The sequence below is a fragment of the Chiloscyllium punctatum genome, chromosome 7 (assembly GCF_047496795.1).
Source record: "Chiloscyllium punctatum isolate Juve2018m chromosome 7, sChiPun1.3, whole genome shotgun sequence".
Lineage (NCBI taxonomy): Eukaryota > Metazoa > Chordata > Chondrichthyes > Orectolobiformes > Hemiscylliidae > Chiloscyllium > Chiloscyllium punctatum.
Genome location: NC_092745.1, coordinates 44,667,239 through 44,691,915, shown reverse-complemented (window position 1 = coordinate 44,691,915; position 24,677 = coordinate 44,667,239). Strand labels below are relative to the sequence as shown.

Genomic DNA, 24,677 nt, shown 5'->3' with positions numbered 1-24,677 from the left:
CTGGTCTTACCAAAATGTATTACTTCATACTTATTGATTGACACCTGCCATGTGACTGGTCTGCCCATGTCATCAGTCTCCAACATTAATGAGTTGTGGGTGTTCAGCAAAAACAATAATGGGTTTGAACATGACAGAATCACCTTTCAGTACATTAATACACAAGAAAGGCAGTTGAAGGGAAAAGTCATGATGGAAAAGACAGAGGTCGAGCACCAAGTCATCAGCATTCATTTAACACAACCCTATTTTATCAAAATGATTGACAGTAACATTATGGAAGTCCCTTTTATTCATGTACTAACATGAAGACCAGACTAAAAATAGGTTATATTTGAGGTAGTTCAGTGCAGCTTGCATTTGAAATACCTCAGCAGTGAAGTGTCTATAATGCTCAGTATAGGTAAAAACTCGGATGCTGCCTGAACTGCTGTGCTCTTTCAGCACCACTAATCCAGTATAATGCTCAGTATAGCCTACTGTAAGCTTTGATCATTACAAAAGCATTACACATATACTTGCTATGACAAAAAAAATTGGACAATGAAGATTTATTTGTAGTTAGGTGACATTTAGGAAACTGTGCAGCACCTTGATGTTATCTTAAATACAGAGTCTACTACTTCTGTGAAATACTGTGAAATGTCCTTCTCTTGTGGGTTTTCATAGATGGGTGAGAAATCCTAGTCACAAAACCTGCAGTAACTCAAGGCAAGAGTATTGTGTAAAAGCTCAAATAGAAAGATCCTCTACTGATATGTGTGTCCCTGTGATAATGGGTGGCTCTGCATTTGATAAAGTAATGTATTCCAAGTGGTTATGACTCATCAAAACATGAATGAAGGTTTTCAACCAAGCCCCAAGAGTTCATTTACAGCCTTACAATATGTTCAAAAGCACGTTTTGTACTCAACAGTACTTATCAAAGTGAATTGATTGCAGATGATATTGCTGTAAATTTGCTCTAATGAAACCAGAGAATTATTTCAATCCAGAAAAATTAAGACATGAGAACTTTAAAGAAGCTACCAAAGAATTAATAACATTTTAATTTGAAAATGTTGTAAATCTGAAGAAATGGAACATAAATGACCAAGGGTCAACACTCAGGATGTAAACCCATTTTTTTTCACATTTACAGATGGGTTTGCTGTGTTACGCCAATAGTTGTTTATTTTCTAATGAAGAACGTGCTGATTTTGGGTTTTTAAGACTGAAAACTCTTTAAGCTTCATTAACTGGGTTTTGAGGGTCAAAAACTTGAATCTTTGGGGATCCAGATACTAGTTGGGAAGACCCTCAGTTTGATGTTATGTGAAGTCCTTGAATTAGATCACTATCTTCTCCCAACTTCTGATTATTCTTTAAAAATAGTGATTAAACAGATTATAACCAGACATCTGGATTTCAGCTGTAAAAGCAAAAAAATCCCATATCATCAAAACTGAATTTAAGTCATATAGTTACTGCAAACAAACATCCCTATTCAAAAATCACCTCTACAGCTGGGGTCTGTTCATTATGATTTTTTTCCCCAATATTTTGATGTTTTCAAATAGTGATCACATTGCTAAAGATAGTCAGTGGTGCTAAAAGACCAGTTTGCATTATTAAGTTTCATCTCACCATTACCCTAAATCATATCATTCCATCCAGCCATATTTTCAGTGTCTCCACTATTACCATGTAATCAATGGTAAGTTCATACTTTGCAACACTCTCCTGGCTGAATTTGAAATAATCATATTTACTCTTCCATAATACTTGGTATTTGGTTTCCCTTAGTGGTTTAATTCCTAAATTAAGCCTTTTCTTCATTTAAATATTTTTCATTGTCAAACCTAGGCAATAAGATGCATGAATGATGATCTGATTAAGAACACTGCACCCTCAGGATTTGAGTCCTGAGTCGTCCTGGTGGCCTTGCTTGAGCACAGTCTTACTGTTCTCAGCAAATTGTACATTTATAATTCAGACATGAGCCAACACAGAGATTCTGAACCTGTCCAGTTAACAACATCTTGCATTTGTATAGCACTTTTAAAGCAGTACTACTTTCCTGCTTCACAGTAATCAGTCAAAAATAAAATAGAGTCACGCAAGGAGATAATAGGAGGTGACAAAACTTGGCTCAATGGATGTGGTTTTGAAGAGAATCTTAATTGCAGAAAGCACACGCACCAATGTTAGAGAAAATAAATTGCAAGGAAGAGCAATTTGTGAGAGTTGGAGAAACACAGGGTTCTCAGAAGCTTAAAGAGTTTTCAGTTATCGAAGCTTTGAGAGATTTCAGTCTTAAAGCAAGAGTCTTCTTGCAAGGATGTTTCAGACAGCAGTTCTTAGTTCCTGGAGCAATCCATGGAATTGCTGTTGCCTGAAGACATGAAATATGTCAAATAAATTTAAGTTCTCCTTCCTTTCAGTTAATGACAAAGTACCACAACACTGGAATTCGACTTCAGTTTCAATTGTCAAACAAATTTATTGAAGAGTAATAGGACAGGCAAATTATACAATAACAGAAATATATGCTTACAATTGTTACTATGCTTAGCTAGCACCTCGGGTAAATTAATCATTTAAACTGCTATGCTCAACCATAATGTCAGTAAAATTCTTTCAGAGCAGTTATTTTCCTCTGTATAGAGAAGGTACCTGGCTGACTATCTCTTAGAAGATGACAGACATACTCCAATTTGAGAAAGAAAAACTAATAAATATTAAGGTGACTGGAAGCCTGTGATTTTAAGTAACTTTAAAATCTAAAATGAGCTGCCAATTGAATAAATACTGAAATCCAATCAAACAAACCTTTATTAAAATTGATTGGGTCCTCTCTTTAGCATCACTGAATACTAGAACTGTTTGGTAATAGTTTTATCAAAATGAGCAGCACCATTTTGCCAAGAGTGCAATTTTAACCGATCACATAACATGACAGCATTGAAGATCTCCTAAGCAGCTAAATCTAAAAACAAAATGATTTTAGAATTTCTTATACTGCTGTTCTTGAAATTATGCTGAACAATATTTGTGCAAAACACTTAATACGCAGTGGCGTTCTGTGCAATTTTGATAATGGCTTCAATCCATTTGAAGTGAGCCATTAGTGTAATTTCAAACTTATCATGTATTTGTACTGTAATCATCAGTACATTCCATAAGTCAAGCGTAAAGGTTGTATAATCGTTGTGGATAAGATTATTTGGTAATCAATTGACATCTTTTGCATAATGACCATTTATCAGCTTGAGCTAATTCCAATTTCTCACAGTTTATTATATAATCTGTTGAATGTTGATGCTCAGTCAAGTGTTATGGTTGTCTTGGTTAGCAGCAAGACAGTTTTTGTTTCTCTGTTGTTATAGCATTTATGTATGAGATATCACAGTATCAGTTTTCTTTGAGATATGTACGTAGTGATTGGAACGAGATCAGCAAGGTGCACCTCATAGAATATAATTCCCTGACTGGGGCTACTAATCTAATCCAATCAGGGAGCCCTCGCTGACAGATATAAACGAGAGTATCAGAGGTTCTGTCCACTCTTAGAGGGTTCTGATCACTTTAGGAGCCAACTCAGAGCTAGGTGGGTCAGTGTCCATGTACTGGGCACGTGTAAATAAAGGGTAACTCGGTGTCAGGATACCAGTCTTTGTGGAGTTACTTCAGTGGCGATGAGAGAAAAACACGACCCTGAAGAGACTTACACGCAACAGTCATCTTTGAATTGGAGGTAAGCATTTGTGGCATCACACCACTATTTGAGAAGCTTGACTCGTTTGATGCTGCCAATGAAACCTGGGCCCAGTATGTGGAAAGAATGTGTTCTTTTTCCCAGGAAAATGACATTGGGGCAGACGGAAAGCAACGAATCATTCTCCTGACAGCATGTGAACCTGCAGTTTTTTCGGTTATCAGGAGCCTAACTTTCCCAGAGGTACCAAACACAAAACATTTCAAGAGTTGACATATTTAACTAAGGAATATTATTATCCCAAACCTCCTCTAATTCTGAGAAGCTACTGGTTTTACTAGACATTTCGAGAACCGGGGGCATCTGTATTGGGATTTTTGATGAGGTTAAGACTGCTGTAGAGGCAATTGATTTTGGTTTAACCCTAAGTGAGTTGCTAAAAAGAAAACAGGACTGTCAGCGACACTTTCAGTCGAGGAGCATATTCTGAGCTAGCTGGGTCAGTGTCATGTACTATGCAAATGTAAATAAAGGGCGACTTGGTGACAGGATACCAGCCACTGTGCACAAAGTTAAAAATCACACAACACCAGGTTATAGTCCAACAGGTTTATTTGGAAGCAGTAGCTTTCGGAGCGCTGCTCCTTCATCACAACTACCTGAAGGAGCAGCGCTCCGAAGGCTAGTGCTTCCAAGTAAACCTGTTGGACTATAACCTGATGTTGTGTGATTTTTAACTTTGTCCACCCCAGTCCAACATCGACTCCTCCACACCAAGCCTTTGTGAAGTTATTTCAGTAGCAAGAAGAGAAATATATGCCCTGAAGTGATTCGCTTATAACAGCCATCTTTCAGGTGGGGTCAGCATTTCTGGTATCATTCCACTATTTGGGAAGCTTGACTGATTTGATGTTGCCGTCAATGACTGGGCCCAGTATGTGGAAAGAATGCGTTATTTTTTCCAATCAAATGACTTTGGGGAAGACGAAAAGCAACAATTAATTTTCGAAACACCTTGTGGACTTGCAGCTTTTTTCAGTTATTAGAACCCCAACTTGCCCTGAGGCATCAGATACTAAAACCTGCCAAGAGTTGACAGATTTAGCTAGGAAATATTACAACTTCTGTAACTCTGAAACACTATCAGTTTTAATCGAGAACCAGGGGAATACGTATTGGGGTTTTCCACAAAGTTAAGGTGATTGGCAGAGGCATGTGATTTTGGTTTAACCCTAAGTGAGATGCTGAGACACCATTTGGTAAGTGAGATTAATGATGTAATCATGCTAAAGCCCAACTGCACTTCAAACAGGCACTACAACTGGCTGTATCATTAAAAAAAAACGGCAAGTGGAGCTTATGAGTTACATGGTATTTCGGCAGAAGTGGACACCCTTGCCAGGCCAACTGAGCTTGGGGAACACCATTTGAGTGAAAGCGATTACATAGCCTTACTCAGGATATATCTAAACAGAAGGACTCTACATATAAAAACTCAAAACGAAGCCAAGCCTTAGCCAAACAGTTAAAATTCTCTCCAGGATCCAGGCCAGCAAGTCATTGTAGTTGATGCCAATATATGGACTCAAGACAGCAAAATAATCCCACTAGGCCTGAACTGAGTAAGGGAACTCATAGGCCAATATCCAGGAGAGTGCACACCCTGTAAAGCCTGCCTGCCTCCGGGTTTGGAACAGTTAGATTGCCTAGCAACATCCAAATCAGAACCAATCAAAATAAATGTCTGGTTAAACGGCTCAGTTCAAATGGAAGCTGATACCGGTGCAGCTGTATCAGAGATGGCAGAACCAGTCTTTTTCAAAATTCTGGACTCTGAATCCCAACCCTCAAATTTGTGTTAAGAGCTCGACCAGGCTGACAAGCTATACCAGGGAACTCCTACAGGTTAAGGGTACAAGTTTGATTCTGGTCTCTTATGAGAAGCAGCTGGTTCAGTTACCACTGATTGTGGTAAAAGGCTCAGGCCCAAGCTTGATGTGGCAAAATTGGTTAAGAATGATTCAACTTGATTGGCTGAACATTTTTTGATTAGAAAATGCCTGCCTGAGCGAAGTCCTAAATAAATACCCAGGAGTTTTGCAGGGAGGTCTAGGGACTATCAAAGGAGCCAAGGCCACCTTACATGTTGACCAAGAAGTAATTCCATGATTCTACAAGGCCTGCCCGGTGCCATTTGCTTTGCGTGCAAAAGTAAAGTCAGAAATCAGGAGGCTGGCAAGTGAGGAAATCATCAAACCAGTACAGTTTGCAAAATGAGCAATCCCAGTGATACTAATTGTGAAGTCTGATCAGTCGGTTCACCTTTGTGGGGACTGTAACAAAACAGTAAACAAATTTCCACAGCTGGATAAATATCCAATCCCTTGTATAGGGATTTTACGCCAAACAGGCAGGGGGCTGTCCTTCATGAGCCATGTGTACCTGATTAGATGAGGATTCCCAGCTACAATTAATGGTTTGTACCAATATATGAGACTGCCTCATCATCAGTCAACGGGCAGGAAGCTGGAAGAACACAGCAAACCAGGCAGCATCACGAGGTGTAGAAATCGACGTTTCAGGTGTTACCCTTTTTCAGGACTGGGGGTGGGTGTTGGGGGGAGCTACAGATAAAGGGGGAGGTGGGGGGAAGGTGGTGAAGTGTGGATAATTGAAGACAGGTAGAGGGTATGACCTGGTTGGTCAGTGGGAGAAATGAATCTGGTTGGTGGCAGGGAGCAGTGAAAGGGAGGGGGAGGGGCTGGGAAAGGAGTCAGGGGATAGGGAGGGAGATTATTTGAAATTGGAGAACTCAATGTTGAGTCCTCCGGGTTGTAGCGTTCCCAGGTGGCAGATAAGGTGTTGTTCCTCCAATAGGAGCTGTGGTTTTTCCAGGCCTCCATTTATCTGATGATGCACTAATAACTGGAATTTTCTCCAAGAAGGGTGTACACCTTAGGAGGGAAAAATGTGTGTCCAACGCATCCCAAGAAACCTACTTGGACTACAGAGATGACAAGAGCAGGTTACACACATTGGAAGATACAGTGAAGGTGATCAAAGGTGCCCAGCTCCCATGTCTGTACCAGAGCTTAAGGTCTATCCTTGGATTAGTGAATTATTACAGAAAATTCATACATAACTAGGCCTCCATCCTAGCACCCTTACATCTGCTATTGAAAAAGGATTAGCCTTGGATATCATCTTGTTGCCAAGATGTAGCCTTTAGCAAAGTGAAGAGGCAGCTATCATCATCTAAGGTGTTGGCATACTATGACCCCAAGTAAGATGTGTGCTGACATCCAATGCCTTCCCGTACAGTATCTGGGTAGCGTTGGATCACAGATGGCCCAACAGAAAGGAACACTCGCTAGCGTATGCTTCCCGGTCTTTGGCTGATGCCAAACGAAGGTGTGCCCAGATAAAGAAGGCAAGCTTGGTGGTCATCTTTGTTGTGAGAAAGTTCCACCAATATCTTTAGTGTCATACATTTGTAATAGTAATAGACCACAGACCCCTGCTAGGGCTACTTGAAGAGGACACACCCATGTCCATTGCTACGGGTACAATTCAGTGGTGGGCATTTATTCTGAATGTGTACAATTACAAGTTGGAACATTGTTCGGGAGGCCAAGTGACAAATGCGGATATACCTTGAGCTGCCTCCGACTGGCAGATACACCACCGGTGGTGCCATCACTAGAAGAGTCCATTCTGGACACCCTTATGGTCACAGCTGACCATATCAGCTATGGACACAAAACAATCCCATTCTGGCAAAACTAAAGCAGATAGTGGTGTTAGGGGAAACAAATGGGCCATCACAACCAGAATTGAAACCTTTCTGGATACAGCAAAACCATATCACCATAAAGGACAGCATATTATTACGGGGAGCAAAAGTGATTGTCCCGAGTAAAGGATGCTGCCAGGTATTTGCTGAACTGCATCAAGGTCATTCAGGGGTTTCCAAAATGAAGATGTTGGCAAGAGGTTATGTTTGGTGGCCAAGATTGGATGTCAACATAGCTGCATTGGTAGGGCAATGCCTAGAGGGCCAACAAGGACAAAATTTACTATCAGCAGCTCCTCACACGTGGGAATGGGTAAGTAAACCTTGGACTTGGTTGTATGTTGACTGTGCAGATACTTTCATGGGCTCTAAGTTTTTTTAGTCATTGTGGATGCCTATTCAAAGTGGTTGGGTGTGAGTAGAGTTCATTCGTCCAACACAGGCACCATAATTGAAACGTTGTGAGTGTCTTTTGCAATACACAAGCTTCCGGAGTTGTTGGTCACAGACATCATTTATCGGCAGTGAATTTGAGTATTCCCTAAAGTCGAATGGCTTTAAGGAATTTAAAGACAGCTCCATACCATCCATTATCCAATAATCTGGCAAAAAGAGCAGTCCAAACTTTGAAGGCAGGCTTCAAGAAACAGTCGACTGAACAATGTACCAATCATTCAATACCAAACTGTCCTGATTCCTATTTGATTATCAGATCATCCCTCATGCAACTACAGGGATAGCTCCAGCTGAGTTACTAATGCGGAGAAGACACCGCACCAGATTAAATCTGATCATCCCGGACCTGGGGGGAGGGGGGGGGGGGGAGAAGAACGAAATGACATCAGTAACGCTAGAGTCAGATGTAAGGCTCCTCTAAGCGAGAGAAACAGTTTAACTCAGGGGATGAAGTTTGGTGTCGAAATGGAATGGCCATGGGAAGAGGCATGGTCGATGCGAGGTCAGTCCTGTGATGTACAAAGTTTGGGTAGGTGAGGCTTTCCTGAACACACACACACACACACACACACAGACCATATGAAAGCTATAACGTCGCAAATGGGGCAGGAGCAAAACATATCCAGCCCCTCAGAACATCTGGCAAGGCTGTCAGAACCCATAGGTTCTCCCTCTCCACCTAACATCAAAGTCTGAGGTCGAGATGAAAATGGCAGGTGTCATAGCTCCGACACCATTACTGCCTGATGATTAATTTTGGCTGAGACACTTTGGGTACAAGAGGCCGGCTATGGTCCGATACACACCACCAGTGTCTGAAGCAGAGTTGGAAAAGCACCCCAGGAGAAGCTGCAGGAGAAAGAATGGGCTTATGTCCCAGGACTTAGAAGGGGAGGGATATAGTGATTGGAAGGAGGTCAGCCAGGTGGACCTCACAGTATGAGTTCCCTGATTGGGCTGTTACCCTGATCAAATCAGGTAGTCCTGGTTGACAGATGAGTGTTTTTCTTCCTTGTCGTGGAACGTAATAAAATTTTATGCACTCGTTCATTCATTGTGAAAATAAAACAGGAGTGTGAGGCGTTCTGCTCATTGTAGGAGCTGGCTCTGAACTACCTGGATCAGAGTCATGTACGACGTACGTGTAAATAAAGGATGATTTGATGATGGGATACTGGCCTTTGTGAAGTTATTTAAATGTATACTTTCACTTTTTTTAAAATAAATTCATGATTTGTAAGTTGTTGCCAGTAATGCTTGTGTTAACTACCTATCCCTAATTGTTCTTGAGAAGTTGGTTGTTCTTGACAACAATTTAGTGGCTTGTGTGGGACCATTTCAGAGGACTGTTCAAAGTGAATAAACAGTCCAGAGACTTATATGGGCCAAAACAGATAATGGGAGCAGATCTCCTTCCCTTAAGGAAATTAGTGAATCAAATGGATTCTTGCAACAATCTGATAGTATCAGTAACAGTGTCCATATACTATCTTTTGAATACAGATTTAAATAATCTAAGTTAGATGGCATGATGGGATTTGAACTTGTTTCTCTAAATCATTAGTCTAGGGCTTCTGGATTTCTAATCTAGTAACAAAAAGCTATGTTCCCAAACCATGTGCTCTTCAAAGTATTTCCTCTGTGACTTAACATATGACTATAAAATTACAAGAGCAGCTCATTTTGTCATCTGCCCACCATATCCCCTTTCAGGTCCAGCTGCCCGAAGTATTCCTGGTTATCAGATGGCATGTGGGGGCAGCACAAGACAAAATATATGTGACCTCAGTTATCGTGAAGATTTTAGAATTCATTCTTCAGCTGCTCAGCCCATGTGTCAGAGGTTTTAGTTTACCTATTTGGTCCCATTCAGGGGCGTGATTTAATTTAATTTAATTCCTTGCCAAAGGCAGCTGGAACTTCCATGCTTATAAAATCAATGATGTAGCTGACAAGGGTGGATGCACGTGTTACTGGAAAGCTGTGTAACTTCATATTGATGCGGATGGAGTGTGGAAAACTGCTTGCTGCTTTGTTCTTTTAACGATAGGATCTGATTTCAACCTGACAATTCCAATTGGCTGTAATGATGTGCAAATGTTCTACACAAAGTATTTTAATTTTTCAACAAAAATAGCAAAACTCATGCTGACTGTGGTGAAAAGCACTTCCTTTTCTGATAGGTGTATTGCAATTCTGATTTAAAACTGAATCATTGGTGAATAGAGGGCACCAATCACAGTGCACACAATGTTACATTATAGGCTGTCGGTTTCAGACTCCATACCAATACGCAGTTTCTGCTTTCTACTCTATATCCAAAACTCTGATCTTCTCCACCCCAGCGTTCCACAGAAGCTTACTTCAAGATTTAAATCCTATTTATTAGTAAAAACTAAATATCAGGAACATATCTGTAAATTCTCAAGCACATAACCACTAATATCTCAATAATAAACAGCACAGGGAGCAACCATCTCTAAGCTATAAACTAAGGTGCAGTACATCATTCAATAATTCATACCTCTCAGTCGTCAAGGAGTTAATCCACAATACTGAATAGTTTCAAATAGAAATCAAATATTTGTGCTTTAGAACATGATGAAATACTGAATTGTTATAATGCCATATGTCAAAGTCATCAGTTAGGATGCATAAATCAACAGTTTCATTGTTTAGAACTTAAACTTAATCCTCTTGAATTGTATTGTCTGTCTGATTTATTCCAGACAGTAGCAATGATGGTCAGTTCATAGCAATAGTGCAGTGACGGAGCTGAGAGGCTGGATTCTTCTCCACAAAATAACCAATATGAAATGAAACATGCAGCTTTTATCGGTCAACAGGCATGTCAAGCTTGAGCAGGAACTATGAGCCATTTGTAACTCAGCAGCGAAGTTTGGCAGGCATTTTACTCCTCTACGTTTTGATATGCAAGATATGCAACTATTGTATAAAGCGCAGATCAAAAGGGGCCTTTAGTGTGCATTTGTTTTTCTCTCTGTCTCTTTTAAAGCAGGTTACCATGGTTATATTAACACAAAACAGATCGATCTACAATCTGTGAATGAATATAAGAACATCATTTCTTCTTTTTATAATTTTTTTTACAAAGACCAGTGCTAGAAGCACTTTGTTAATGTCTGTGTTTTCCATCTTAATAGGCGAATGTGATTCCATATGTGACTTGATGGCCATTGTCCCATGCATACAGAATACGCTCCTTGGGGTTGTAGTCAATCTGGGTAGTATAAGAGTACTCATTGGTAAATGGCAGCCTTGGATTGATTTGTGTGTTTGTATGGGTGTCAAAAGCATATGAAATGTTAGCATGCTTATTGTTGTAGCTGTCCACTGCATACAGCACACCACAGACAATAAAGCAGTTGCCGTAATAGTTCTTCCTCAAGCCGGTCCTCCAGGTCGTCTCTTTCTGGATGGACAGGTCAACAGTGTTGAGCCTACTGATGATAATGACCTCTTGCAAGGAGCCCACATCATCAATGGCTGGGTAAATCACCCATAAACCATTCTCATCAATGGCAAAGTCTATGTCAGAGTGACCCCTCCACCTCCAGGGTGTGGCCTCATCATACACTGCATCATGAAGCAGGGTCCAGGCAGCCACATACCTTTGCTTCAGGTCATATTTGATAATATTGCGAGTGAAAGCTCTATTGTAGTAGAAAGCCCCACCATACACCACATGGCCTGTGCCAATCCAATTGTATGGAAGTTTGTAAGAGTTACTCCAGCGACCTGAAAGAAGATGTGACAGGAACATGAAGTTTATTTTTCATATACACCTAATCATTTCTCCTTAACTCAATTGAGGACATTGCTCAGATTCCATGAACACTAGGTGCTCATCCAGCACTTTATTCAAGGAGACATTCTCCAAGCACGATCCTGAACAATAATATTACAAGATTACTCTCAAGTGTGGGAAATAGAAAGGAAGGCCATTCAGCCCTTGAGGCTGTTCTGACATTCAATCAGATCATGGCTGATCTGTACCTTAACTCCATCTTATTCACCTTGATTGCATAAGATGAAATTGTAGTCAAACTAAATCTCAAAATACAGTTTTGAGATCAATTGCTGCACTTGCAGCTGAAATCAGTGAATTCATCTCATTCTGCACCATTCAACTCAACATGAAGCAATGTATTTACAAACTAGAAATAATAGATTGCTTTATTCAATGTAATTTTGGAATGTCTGAAATTTAAATTACATTTTTTCCATATATCTATCATAGATGTTCAAAATATGGACATCTAAGAACAAGTTATAAGGTGTCACCATTGTCAAATGCCATTGTGCCATTTCTTCATAACAAGCACTGAAGAACTACCACATTGATGAAAAATGCCCTCTCATTCAATCTTCCTTGGAAGTTTATGGTTTATGGAGGATATTTCACTTTTTCCCTTAATTGTCCCCTGAGATCATGTAGCCCACTTATAGCCCCTTTTAAACATTGCTACTGAACCACAACCTCAGCAAACATATTGTTTCCTTACTCAGACACTCCCTACAACAAAGCAACCCTGCAAGATATAGATGGAAACTACTTCTGCAAGATGGAGTCATTTAAGAAATGGATTCACCTCTTTCAATAACGCCTCTGTTCATAAAATAGTGTGATAACACCCAAAGGCAAAGGTTACAAGATTTGGTGGTAATCTTGACTAAATTGCAAGCTGGTTCTGTTATCCTTTGAGACAATTTATCTACACATGAATACTGTTTCTGAAAGGAAATTCAGCTAACATTGACTTGAGAGCTGTGGCCAATATACTATTTTATATTGGGACATAATATAAGCTACAGACATTGAACTCTGTTTTAATCCTTTCATATAAAGGTTAGAACATTTTCACATTTAAATAATGTTCACCATCTGAGAGGCAATAGTTTATCAATTCTGACATGTATATTTATCTGTAACTCCTACAATTTTCATGAACAGCCTTGTACTGAAAAGCTGAAACAATGCCACTTATGAGAGGATCATTTAGCTTTCTCAAAGGAAGAGAAAGCAATATAATATTTTTCCACAGCTTGTAATTTTCAGTTTCAGAGTCCATAAGGCACAGAAAAATTACTAAGCTGCTGTTCTGATGCTCTCTCTTTACGACAGTGTCTGCAATTATGAAGTTTGGTGGTGATGGCATCCAATTAGTATTCAAGTGCTTAAATGTCATGACATATGCTGAATTGCTGGTGCCCAATACCCTATGTCAGTCTTTTATACAACAAAAACAGAAAATGCTGCAAATACTCAGCAGATCTGACACTTATCTGTGGAGAGAAAGCAAACTTAAGGTTTTAGGTCTAGTAACCCTTCTTCAGAGTTGAACTCCCAGTTCTGCAATTTCAGTAATCTTTGATATTTTCTATGCTTAAATGAGAAGTCAAAAAGGTGATGAACAAGGATACCATAACCCCTTATTTCTCAACTTTGTTTAGTTTACCTCTTAAAAAGCTTCACTTTTGCCTTCCTGTCTGCTCCATTAAGCCCCACCCAGCCACTGCTTAAAAAAGGTGGACATGCAATCAACACCCAAACAGGTGCCAATGACTGTCTTGAGGCAGCCTTCACATGATCTGTAAGTCCTTCCCAGAAAGTGATTCATCTGCTGTATCATTTTTTATCCCTTCCATTCCAATCTGATTTGACTTCACTGAAAGAATTTGTGGGAAGAAGACTTTGGACTGGCTTTATGATTCTGTGGTGAATAAAGTCTCCTAAAACACAGTGCTAAGTTAGTTGAGATTGGGGTGATGACCTGTACTTGGATTATGCATTGTAGAAATCAAACCTTTTTCTTTATTGGTGCATTATATCTTAGAAATTCATCAAGAATATGTAAATCAATATTCTTTTCGATCTTTCAATTTCCTTCTCAGAAGGACATTCCTCATGGTAACTCTTCTAGTCATTCACTGTAGCCATTACTCACGCATTTGAGGAACAAGTTGCCATTCCATCATGAATAATATCACAGCTGAGGCAAGTTATTTTCCCTTCACTGGTTAGTATTCTAGAAACTTGCATGGCTGTCAAAGATAGTATCAGGTAACCACCTCCTCGTCCACCACTCTCTCTCTCTCTCTCTCTCTCTCTCTCTCTCTCTCTTTCTCTCTCAACCCCCACTCCCATTTTCCTTGCTTGATTGAATATGTTTTTGCCAAATTAGAAACCAAAAATGGTAGATTTTCAATCTTCCTGCAAATAATTAACAATCACCGTTAATTTGCCCACTTTTATCTCTACAATATAGGTTTCTCTTCTCCCCGGAATGTCTTATTGAGCTTTGAAGGCTTCAAAAAAGGCCAGTTGCAATTTCAGCTTTGCAGGTCCATTGCCTTCCCATTCATTTTCATCTGTTATTTGCATTTGATATCATTTTTTCAAACTTCCCTATCTCTTATATTTTCCCTGCAGTACTCACTGCTCATTGACCAAGAAATATTTTCAACATCATGCAACTAACTAAGTTGCCACAAAGCTAACTTGATTGAGTTTTTTGAAGAAGACTAATGAGGACAGAGCACTGGATATGATCTATATGGACTTCAGTAAGGCGTGCAACAAGGTTCCTTATGGTAGACTGGTTAGCAAAGTTAGATCACATGGAATACAGGGAAAACTTGCCATTTGGATACAGGTGAAGGTAGAAGACAGAGAGTGGTGGTAGACGGTTGCCATTCAGACTATAGACCTGTGACCAGTGGTGTGTCACATGGAACAGTGCTGGATCTACTGCTTTTTGTCATTTATATAAATGATTTGGATGTGAACATAGGAGATATAGTTAGTAAGTTTGCAGATGACACCAAAATTGGAGGTGTAATGGACAATGAAGAAGGTTAAAGCAGAGTACAACGGGATCTTGGTCAGATGGGCCGAAGGGCCAAGGAAGGGCAGGTGGTGTTTAATTTAGATAAATGTGAGATGCTGCATTTTGAAAAGGGAAATTAGGGCAGGACTTATATACTTAATGGTAAGGTCCTGGGGTATGTTGCTGAACAAAGAGACCTTGGAGTGCAGGTTCATAGTTTCTTGAAAGTGGAGTTACAGGTAGATAGGATAGTGAAGAAGATGGTTGGTATACTTTCCTTTACTGAACACAGCATTGAGTTTCGGAGTTGGGAGGTCATGTTACAGCTGAACAGGACATTGGTTAGGCCACTTTCGGAATACTGTGTGCAATACTGGTCTCCCTGCTATAGGAAGGTTGTTGTGAAACTTGAAAGGATTCAGAAAAGAATCACCAAGGATGTTGCCGGAGTTGGAGGGTTTGAGCTATAGGGAGAGGCTAAGTAGGCTGGGCTGTTTTCCCTGAAGGGTTCGAGGCTAAGGAGCGACCTTATAGAGGTTTATGAAATCATGAGGGGCATAGATGGGGTAAATAGACAAGGTCATTTCCCTCGGGTGGGGGAGTCCAAAACTAGAAGGCATAGGTTTAAGGTGAGAGGGGAAAGATATAAAAGGGACCTAAGGGGCAAATTTTTCACACAGAGGGTCGTGCTTGTATGGAATGAGCTACCAGAGGAAGTGGTGGAGATTGGTACAATTACAACATTTCATAGGCATCTGGATAGGCATATGAATAGGAAGAGTTTAGAGGGATATGAGCCAAGTGTTGGCAAATTAAACTGGATTAATTTAGGATATCTGGTCAGCATGGACGAGTTGGACCGAAGAGTCTGTTTCCATGCTGTATATCTCTATGACTCTATGCCACCTCTATTTCAGCATGAAGCCAAAATTAGGAAGTCGACTGATAAAGAATTCGAGCAATGAATCATCGCGCTGTGAACCTCTTCATTTAAAAACTATGTGGTGCCAACTAGAACAAGCCACCAGCATTTGGCTGAGTCAGAATGAGTAACACTCAAATGTGTAATTTGTTATGTTTCTTACAAGAAAAGTTAAGGGCAGTGGAAAAATCTACAACAAAGATCCATTATAATTTCAGTGTAGTATCTTAAATTAAAAACATCAAAATGAGCAGTTACTTTTCCCCACTCCATGTATGCCAAGCATTAGTCAATGTCAAAAATACAAATGATATTGCACATTCAGTGAAAGGCCTTTGCTGAAATGAGATGTTACTAAATCCCATTCTGGTTTTACGATTTCCACATTTAGGTACATATCCTGGATCTCTTGAGGTCAGCACTGGCTTTTTTTGTTGAGGATATCACACTATTGCAAGCATTGAAGCCTCTGACTCTGTTGCAAAGATCACAAAACATTATGTTTAAAGGAAAATTGAAATTGTATCATAAAATATAAATATATATGTGTTAAAATTACATATTATTAAGAGAAAATTCGATTCCTCTGACATTCCACTTACATGATAGTCAACATCACTCAGCTATGAGTTCTCAATATGGATAAAATAAAAAATATAATTTCAGAGAAAAATTGGATTTCTCTTGAAAATCTGCTTTGAAATAGGTTTCAGGATTGTAGGATTATAATGGGCAAAGATGATAGAACTTCTTGAACCTCAGTTCATAATCAATTATTACGCTGAACATAAAGACCTTGGGAGAAACAAATATTTGAAATTTTATTTGATCAGTAAGAGAAGAAATTTTCTGGTATATGAAAGGCATTCTTTTCGTGTTTCATATTTTAAGCCCTCACCTTGTTTGAAATATTCCATGTTGCGGAACTCCACCAGCGTATTGCCATAATAGTAGTTGGTGATGTAGATTTTAACTCCCTTTGCTAATGGATCTTTCATCCAAGCACCTTCTTTTCTCCCATAAATGTGTTTTGTCTTCGGTCCAGAAATAGTTGATAAGGTTTCCTTACACTCTGCTGTAATACAAAATGGCTTTCAGCTTTACTGTCCATTACACCGAATCATCTCTTTCCAAAAAAAACGCAACACTAATAGGTACCACCATTTGAAATGGTCACTCTCCCAACCATCATGTTGAGAGCTTGAATCATTGGATCAGTCACATCAGAGAGCTTCACCCAGAATGTGACAAAAATGAAAGGTATTCCACCCCTGTTGAGGGGAAAGCTGTTCTCCATGCTTCAATTAAATCTCATCTTTACTCGCCTAAATTCGGTACCCAGGGGGATGGCCTCAACCGGGACCTTGGGTTCATGTCACAGTACAGGTGACCCCACTGTACTAGACACACACTCTCTCACACACACACACACACACACACACACATATACCCCTACAGACCCATACACTCACGCATACACAAGCTCTCTCTCATACGCTCACACAAAGACACCCGTGCTCACACGCAACCTCTCACAGACTTATACGCCTTTACACTCACAATCACACACATACACATACACACACACACCCACCCACATGCACACAAACATACAGACACACACACATAAGAATATGGGATGAATTTGTACTTGCAGAATTACATTTTATTTTGCTCAAAAACTGCATTAATCCATGTAAGATTCTGTAAAATCCCTTTTTTAGAAATAGAATCAGTCTGAACATTGGGGCACACAGACAGCCTCACAAGGGTACCTCACACCTTCAATGCATTATCTGAGCTGACATGGCACCTATTGTTGAAGTTCACTTGAGAATGTAACTTTAAAAAAGGTTCTGGGATTTACATATAAAAGAACTGAAACCAACACGGTCATTCTAAAAGATGAGAGACGTAATAAATAATCCAGGTCTTTTTCAATATATAATTTCAGTTGCATCACACTGTAAACCTTTGCTATAAATTCTGTATCTTAAGATCTTTTACTCCACAACCACCTGATGAACGAGCGGCACTCTGAAAGCTACTGCTTCCAAATAAACCTGTTGGACTATAACCTGGTGTTGTGTGATTTTTAACTTTACTAGCCTAGTATAAGAAGGACAGTTATAGCTGTAGTGAAATTGTTTGCAATTGGGCTCACTGCAGAAATAGCAGAAATTTGCATCCTTAAGATTGTTTTGTTACTATTATTCCCTTTCAGCCCCATGATGTTATATTTATGCTGAAACCGGTGTTTAGGGAAGTGCCTGAAAACAAAGTTTGATTGGGATTCGACAATGGGAATGAGTTGATACGATATATTTTTTAACTGGCAAGGATTTAACATGCTTTTCCTGTGAGTCTAGTCTAAGTATGAAACTTGAAACAGGCTCAGTCAGTGCGCCCCCCCCCACCAAGATTTTGGTCTGACTGCAAACTACTTCAGAATGTCCTGCTGTGCCAGAGCAGTTAGAACCAAGATGCCAATTCACTAAAAGAGCATTATATAGTTCTGAAAACAGCATCTGCCTCAGTACTGAATTTGAAGTAACAATCTCTTTTACGAGTTCAGTGGGTAAGTGTACCAGTTCATGTGTTACCAAACCAGGCAAGAGAAAAAGGGCACAGGTTTACACTATGATAGAAGATTACATTAGATGTATAACATGTGAACTGGCCTTTCCACCCAACTATCAATCCATCAGGTATGATGCCAAACCAGATAGGACAGGACTGGCCCATGATCAACTCTTCTACTATAGTATTAACCTTTCCATGCCCAGAAAGGCCCAAACTCAATCACTCTTGGACGTTCACTGACCATAACCAGAGCTAACATTCCTATTTATAATGCAATAATCCTTTATTAAAGTATCATGTGTTTGTGGATGTCAGTTAAGCAAAATGCCAACTATATGCTCTCACTTTCCCACCTTTGAATAGAGTCGTGGTCAAAAGATACGGAATAGGCCATTTGGGATTAAAATGAGAAGAAACTTATTCGTTCAAAGAGTGGTGAGCCTATGGAATTCCCTGCTACAGAAAGCAGTTGTGATCAAACTTGTGATCAAAACTTTGAAATGTTTTCAAGAAGGAATTAAGTATGGTTCTTTGAGCTGAAGGAACCAAAAGTTCTCAGAAAAAACCAAAGCAAAGGGGACTGAGTTGAATGATCAGCCATGGTCATATTGAATGGTAAAGCAGGCTCAAAGGGCTGAATGGCTTCCTCCTGCTCCAAATTTCTGTGTTTCTATACATTAACACTCACTTCTAGACTCACATAAAATGTCAGCACTTTGGTGAGTTATAAGTCTGGTCAGATCTGTTAATGGATGAAACAAGAATAGATAAGTTGTTCCAAAATAATTCAATGTGAACCAGTCTATACCCCAAAGGAACATGAGCTCTACTTGCTGATAAGAAAGCATTCATTGGCTAAAGGGATAAGCGACTTACCTTAAATTTAAAACTAATGAAAACAGTATACAAGAATGCAAAAATATGCAACAATAGGAGAAATACAAAGAATAGTAAAATGGAGGTCAGCATTATAATAGCTACAAAAAGGATGAAAATAAACTTGCAAAGAGTTATCAGGTTCAGCACACTAATACTTTCAGAATTATATCAAGTAAAAGAGTATGATTCAAAGGAATTCAAACTTGTTAACTAAGTAAAATATCCTAAGATGTCACATTCTATCCAATTTTCTGAATGCCTTTAACCCTGTGCAATAAATATAGAATGGAAGAAAATTGATCCCTTTGAAATTTGGATGCTAACAGCATGCTAAAACTTCCATGTCCATACTCTAAGATCAATAAAGCAGTGTTTGAAATTGTGAGAGCAAAAAGAACTCTAAAAATTGACACACAGAAATGAAAATGTCATTTTGTCATTTGACCAGAGCTGAAAAGCTACTGAAATCTCTGAAAGATCTCTGGGACGGCAGAAAGAGGTCGGTGCGGGCACAGCTGGATGATGGATGTCACAGTATCAGAAGGCAGCTTACGGTGGATGTGTGAGAAGGACACAAGCAAGTATAGCATGGAATACCATGACAGCTCAACTCCTAGCAGGTGTAGCTACAAAAAGCAGTGTAGGTGTTAAGTTCTGAGTCCTGAAAAAGGGTCACTCAACCCAAAAACTTAACTCTGATTTCTATCCACAGATGCTGCCTGACCTGCTGAGCTTTTCGGCAATTTCAGTTTTTGTTTGTGTAAGTGTTAAGTAATTACTTTACCTCGACTGTAAATACTTGTGCAGAGTTCAGTACATACTCAAATTTCTAAGGTACGCAGTCAAGTTAAGGAGGATACAGGATTGGCTGGACCATAGAAGAGAGACGGTGACAGTAGATGGAAAGTATTCAGCCTGGAGCTTGGTGACCAGTGGTGTTCTGCAGGGCTGTATTTTGGGGTCTCTATTCTTTATGATTTTTATAAATGACTTGGATGAAGAAGTGGAAGAGTGGGTTAATACGTTTGCCGATGTCACAAAGGTTGGTGTGGTTGTTGCTAGTGTAGAAGGCTGTTTTAGGTTGCAACGGGACATTGACAGGATGCAGAACTGGGCTGAGATGTGGCAAGATAAAGTTCAACCTGGAAAGTGTGAAGTGATTCATTTTGGAAGGTCGAATTTGAATGCAGATTTCAGGGTTAATGGCAAGATTCTCAGCAGTGTGGAGGAACAGAGTGTCACAAAAATGGACATTTCTTCTAAAAGCTGTTCCTTTCCTGAAGGATACTTTGTCCTTGTTTTTTTTTTAATCAGAGGGGTAGTAAACAAGCCAGGCTCCAAAACGGATGGGTTTGGTACAGAGATGAAAGGCCTTTTTGTTTTTACGTAAACAGACGAGTCTTTAGGCCAAAGCTTTTATGTTTTTACAAGTAACCTGTATAAATCAAGGGGGCGTGGCCAGCTGAGCAGTTCATTCCAGAACTAGTTGGGGAGTTCAGCTGTGGAACTGTGTGTCAACAGGCTGCACGACTCTCTCTCCTTCTACCCTTCTAACTTTGCCCTGTAAGCCTTTGTTTCATTTTTAGTGTAGTTAAGGGATTTGTTTATTGGGACTGTTGTGTATACTCGGAAGAGCATAATTAAGTATTGTTTGGACATACTGAGTTCTGTAGGGGTTCTTTTTTCTGTTCTTTGTGTTTCATTGTGTAATTTTGTGAATAGATCTTTGTCTGTTTTCAAATCTGGTAGTCAACCTGGCTAACTTACTCCTGGGTAATTTTCACTGTACACTTACCAAAACAAATTGCAAAATTATGGTCTGGGCTGCCTGCTTAAGAATGTTTTGAGTGGTCTGGCCTAGTCCGTAAGAGCTTAGTGGCTTTTTGCAGGATTTTAAACGGTGAGTGGTAGGCGCTATAGTGTCTTTATTTTGGGTATTGGTTTGGTTGGGTACACAATGCTCGGGATAGCAATGGCTCTTTCAGTCGCCAAGAGTTTTCAGAATGGACACGTTGATTTTGAAAGTCTTACAAAAAGTGAATTAGACCAAGCTGCAGGAATTAGCAGACAAGCTGGGGTTGGAGCTGCCTCCTTCTGAGGAAAGGAGAGGTAATTACAGCAGTAGCTCAGCATTGATATTGGCTGGAAACACCATCAGGATCTATAGAGATGGCAAGAATTCAATTGCAAATGAGGCAGCTTGAGTTAGAGACGAGAGATAAGGAAAGGGCAGCAGAATTGAAACCGCTTGTGTTGTGATTAAAAGCACAAGAGAGGTAAAAAGAGACAGCCAGCAGAAGAAAGAGAAAAAGAGAGCGCATTTGAACTTCAAAAACTGACACTTAAAAAGGAGAGTCAGCTTAAGAGGCTGGAGGGAAAGGCTGCAGGTAGGCTTAGTAAGGATAAGCAAGCCCCTGGTAGTTAAAAGCCTAGTATGAAATTATCTAAGTAAGTTCAAGCATTGCCTAAATTTAATGAGAAGGATGTGGAAGCCTTTTTCATTTGAAAAAAACACCTAAACAAATGCAGTGGCCAGTGACCATGTTGAGTGCTTAAGGTCAGGACTACCCTGATGATTAGGATAAGTACTTTTGTACTTTTTGCGATCAGAGATGCACCAAATGAATTAACCAAATTCAGTCCGTTTGAATCAATATTTGGCCATGGAGTAAGAGGACCATTAAAATTGATTAAGAAGAAATTAATAAGTCAGAATTCAGAGATCACACATTTGGACTATGTGTCAAATTTTATAGAATGACTATAAAGAGCCGGAGAGTTGGCTGGACAGCATTTAAAGTATCACAGCATACAATGAAACAATGATAGGAAATCACAAATTTGCAATTTTGCCATTGGGAATAAGGTATTGGTGTTACTTCCAGTAATAGGTGAACCTTTAAAAGCAATGTTTAGTGGACCTTATCAAACCAAGAGGAAATTGAGTGAGGTGAACTACTTGATAAGGACTCAGGACAGGAAGAAATCTCACAGAGTGTGTCATGTGAATATGCTCGAAAGGTATTTTGACAGGGAAGGAAAGCAAGAGGAGAAGGTGTTAATAATTACATCACAGAAGGAAGAACCGAATTCAGAGGATTCTGAATTGGACATTCCTCAAATCAAATTGGACAATGAGGAAGTTGTCAAAAATTGGGATAGATTATTGAGTTACCTTCCGCAAGGAAATCGAAATGACCTGAAAGAGTTATTACTATCTCATGGGGAGATATGCAGAAATAAACTACAAAGTACTAACCTAATTGTGCATGATGTACACATAAGAGATGCTGTTCCGATTAAGCAACATCCTTGTAGGCATAACCCTCTAAAGTTGGCACAGGTTCAGAAGGAGACAGAACGGATACTCCAAGATGGCATAATCTAAGTGAGTTATAGTGATTAGAGCTTACCCATAGTCATGGTGCCAAAGGCAGATGGTACCCAATGGTTATGTGTGGACTATTGCAAAGTCAAAGCCATTATAAAGACTGATGCATATCCAATTCTGCAGTTGGAGGACTGTGTTGAAAAGGTGGGACAAGCAACTTACATTTCTAAGTTGGACTTGCTCAGAGGCTACTGGCAAATACCTCTGTCAGAATGAGCAAAGGCAAGTTCGGCTATTGTAATGCCAAATGGACTCTATCAGTTCAAAGTCATGCCATTTGATATGAAAAACACTCCAGCCACATTTCAGAGACTAACTAATAAGGTCATTGTCGGATTACCCAAATGTGTTGTTTACATTGATGACCTGGTAATTTTTAGTCACTCATGGAAGGAACACTTACAGCATTAATTAGACTTGTTCAATCAACTTCGGAAGGCAGGCTTGGTGATAAACCTGGCTAAAAGTGAATTTGCCAAAGCCCAAGTCACCTTCCTGGGCAATGTTATTGGACACAGACAATAGGCTCCACAGGATGCAAAAACGAAAGTAATTGGGGAATTTCCCACACAATTGACAAGAAGAGCAGTACTACAGTTCCTGGGATTGAGTAGATTTTACCAAAAGTTTGGGCCAAATTTTAGCTCCACTCACTGAATTGTTAAAAAGGGCGAGAAGTTTCAGTGGACAGCAGACTGTCAGAAGGCATTGGACAGCCTAAAAACTGTGGTAACCACTGCCTCAGTATTAGCCACACCTGATTACACGAAGCCTTTGAAGGTGGCTATTGATGCCAGTGTTGTGGGTATTAGTGCAATGCTCCCGCAGGAGACGACAAGGGTCAGAAAGACCCTTTTTCCAGAAAATTGAATGTTCCAGAAATATTCAACAGAGAAAGAAACTTTGAGCTTGGTGTTGGCATTACAACATTTCAGTGTTTATGTCAGCAACACCTCTGAGACAACCTTATACACTGATCATAACCCATTGACATTTGTGGAGAAATTCAAGAACAAAAATGCCAGGCAGTTTACAGGGAGCTTGTTGTTGCAGCCATTCAATTTGACAACTGTGCATGTGGCAGGTTGCACAAATGTGATTGCTAATGCGTTGTTGAGACTCAAATGAGACACAGAGATGTTCAGTGGCCATGGCCTGAATTTGCATGTGGTTGTGCATGTTTGCATCTGTATAGTTAGTATAGTGTATATGTGTGTTTTAGACTACTACCAGTTTGCTTTTGAAGGGTTTTAAAAAGTAAGCCATTTTTTGATATTGATGGTTTTTTTTTAAAGTGGGAAGGTGTCAAAAAGCTGGTCCTTTTATCTAAAAGATGTTCCTTTTCTCAAGGATACTGTGTCCTTGGTTTTTTTTTCAGAGGGGTAGTAAACAAGCCGGGCTCCAAAACGGCTGGGTTTGGTACAGAGATGAAAGGCCTTTTTGTTTTTACGTAAACAGACGAGTCTTTAGGCCAAAGATTTTATGTTTTTACAAGTAACCTGTATAAATCAAGGGGGCGTGGCCAGCTCTCTAGCTGAGCAGTTCATTCCAGAACTAGTTGGGGAGGTCAACTGTGGAACGGTGTGGCAACAGGCTGCGAGACTCTCTCTCCTTCTACCCTTCTAACTTCGACCTGTAAGCTTTTGTTTCATTTTTACTGTGGTTTGGGGGTTTGCTTATTTGGACTGTTGTGTACATTTGGAACAGCATAATTAAGTCTTGTTTGGATATACTGAGTTCTGTGGGGGTTCTTTATTCTGTTCTTTGTGTTTCATTGTGGAATTTTGTGAATAAACTTTTGTCTGTTTTAAAATCTGGTAGTCAACCTGGCTAACTTACTCCTGGGTAATTTTCACTGTGCACTTACCAAAACAAATTGCAAAGTTATGGTCTGGGCTGCCAGCATAAGAATGTTTTGAGTGGTTTGGTCCAGTGCATAACAAGAGGGGTCCACATCCAAAGATCCCCCAAAGTTGCCACACAGGTTGATAGAATTGTTAAGCAGCCGTATGGTGTGTTGGCTTTCAGTAGCAGGGGGATAGAGACTAAGAGCCGCGAGGTTAAAAAGCCCTGGTTAGACTACACTTGGAATATTATGTTCAGTT

The 24,677-nt window shown here is 39.8% G+C and overlaps 1 protein-coding gene across 1 annotated transcript in view; it reads right to left on the bottom strand.

Moving 5' to 3' along the window:
- Positions 1-4,409: 4,409 nt before the first annotated feature.
- Positions 4,410-24,677, bottom strand: part of LOC140479611 (olfactomedin-like protein 2B) — a 77,218-nt gene continuing 56,950 nt past the window's right edge. The window contains exons 7-8 of the mRNA XM_072573459.1: positions 16,618-16,794; positions 4,410-11,705 (exon numbers count right to left, since the gene is read on the bottom strand). Of these exons, the coding sequence (XP_072429560.1) occupies positions 11,104-11,705; positions 16,618-16,794 (779 nt within the window). The 3' untranslated portion in view covers positions 4,410-11,103. The remainder of the gene's footprint in view (positions 11,706-16,617; positions 16,795-24,677) is intronic.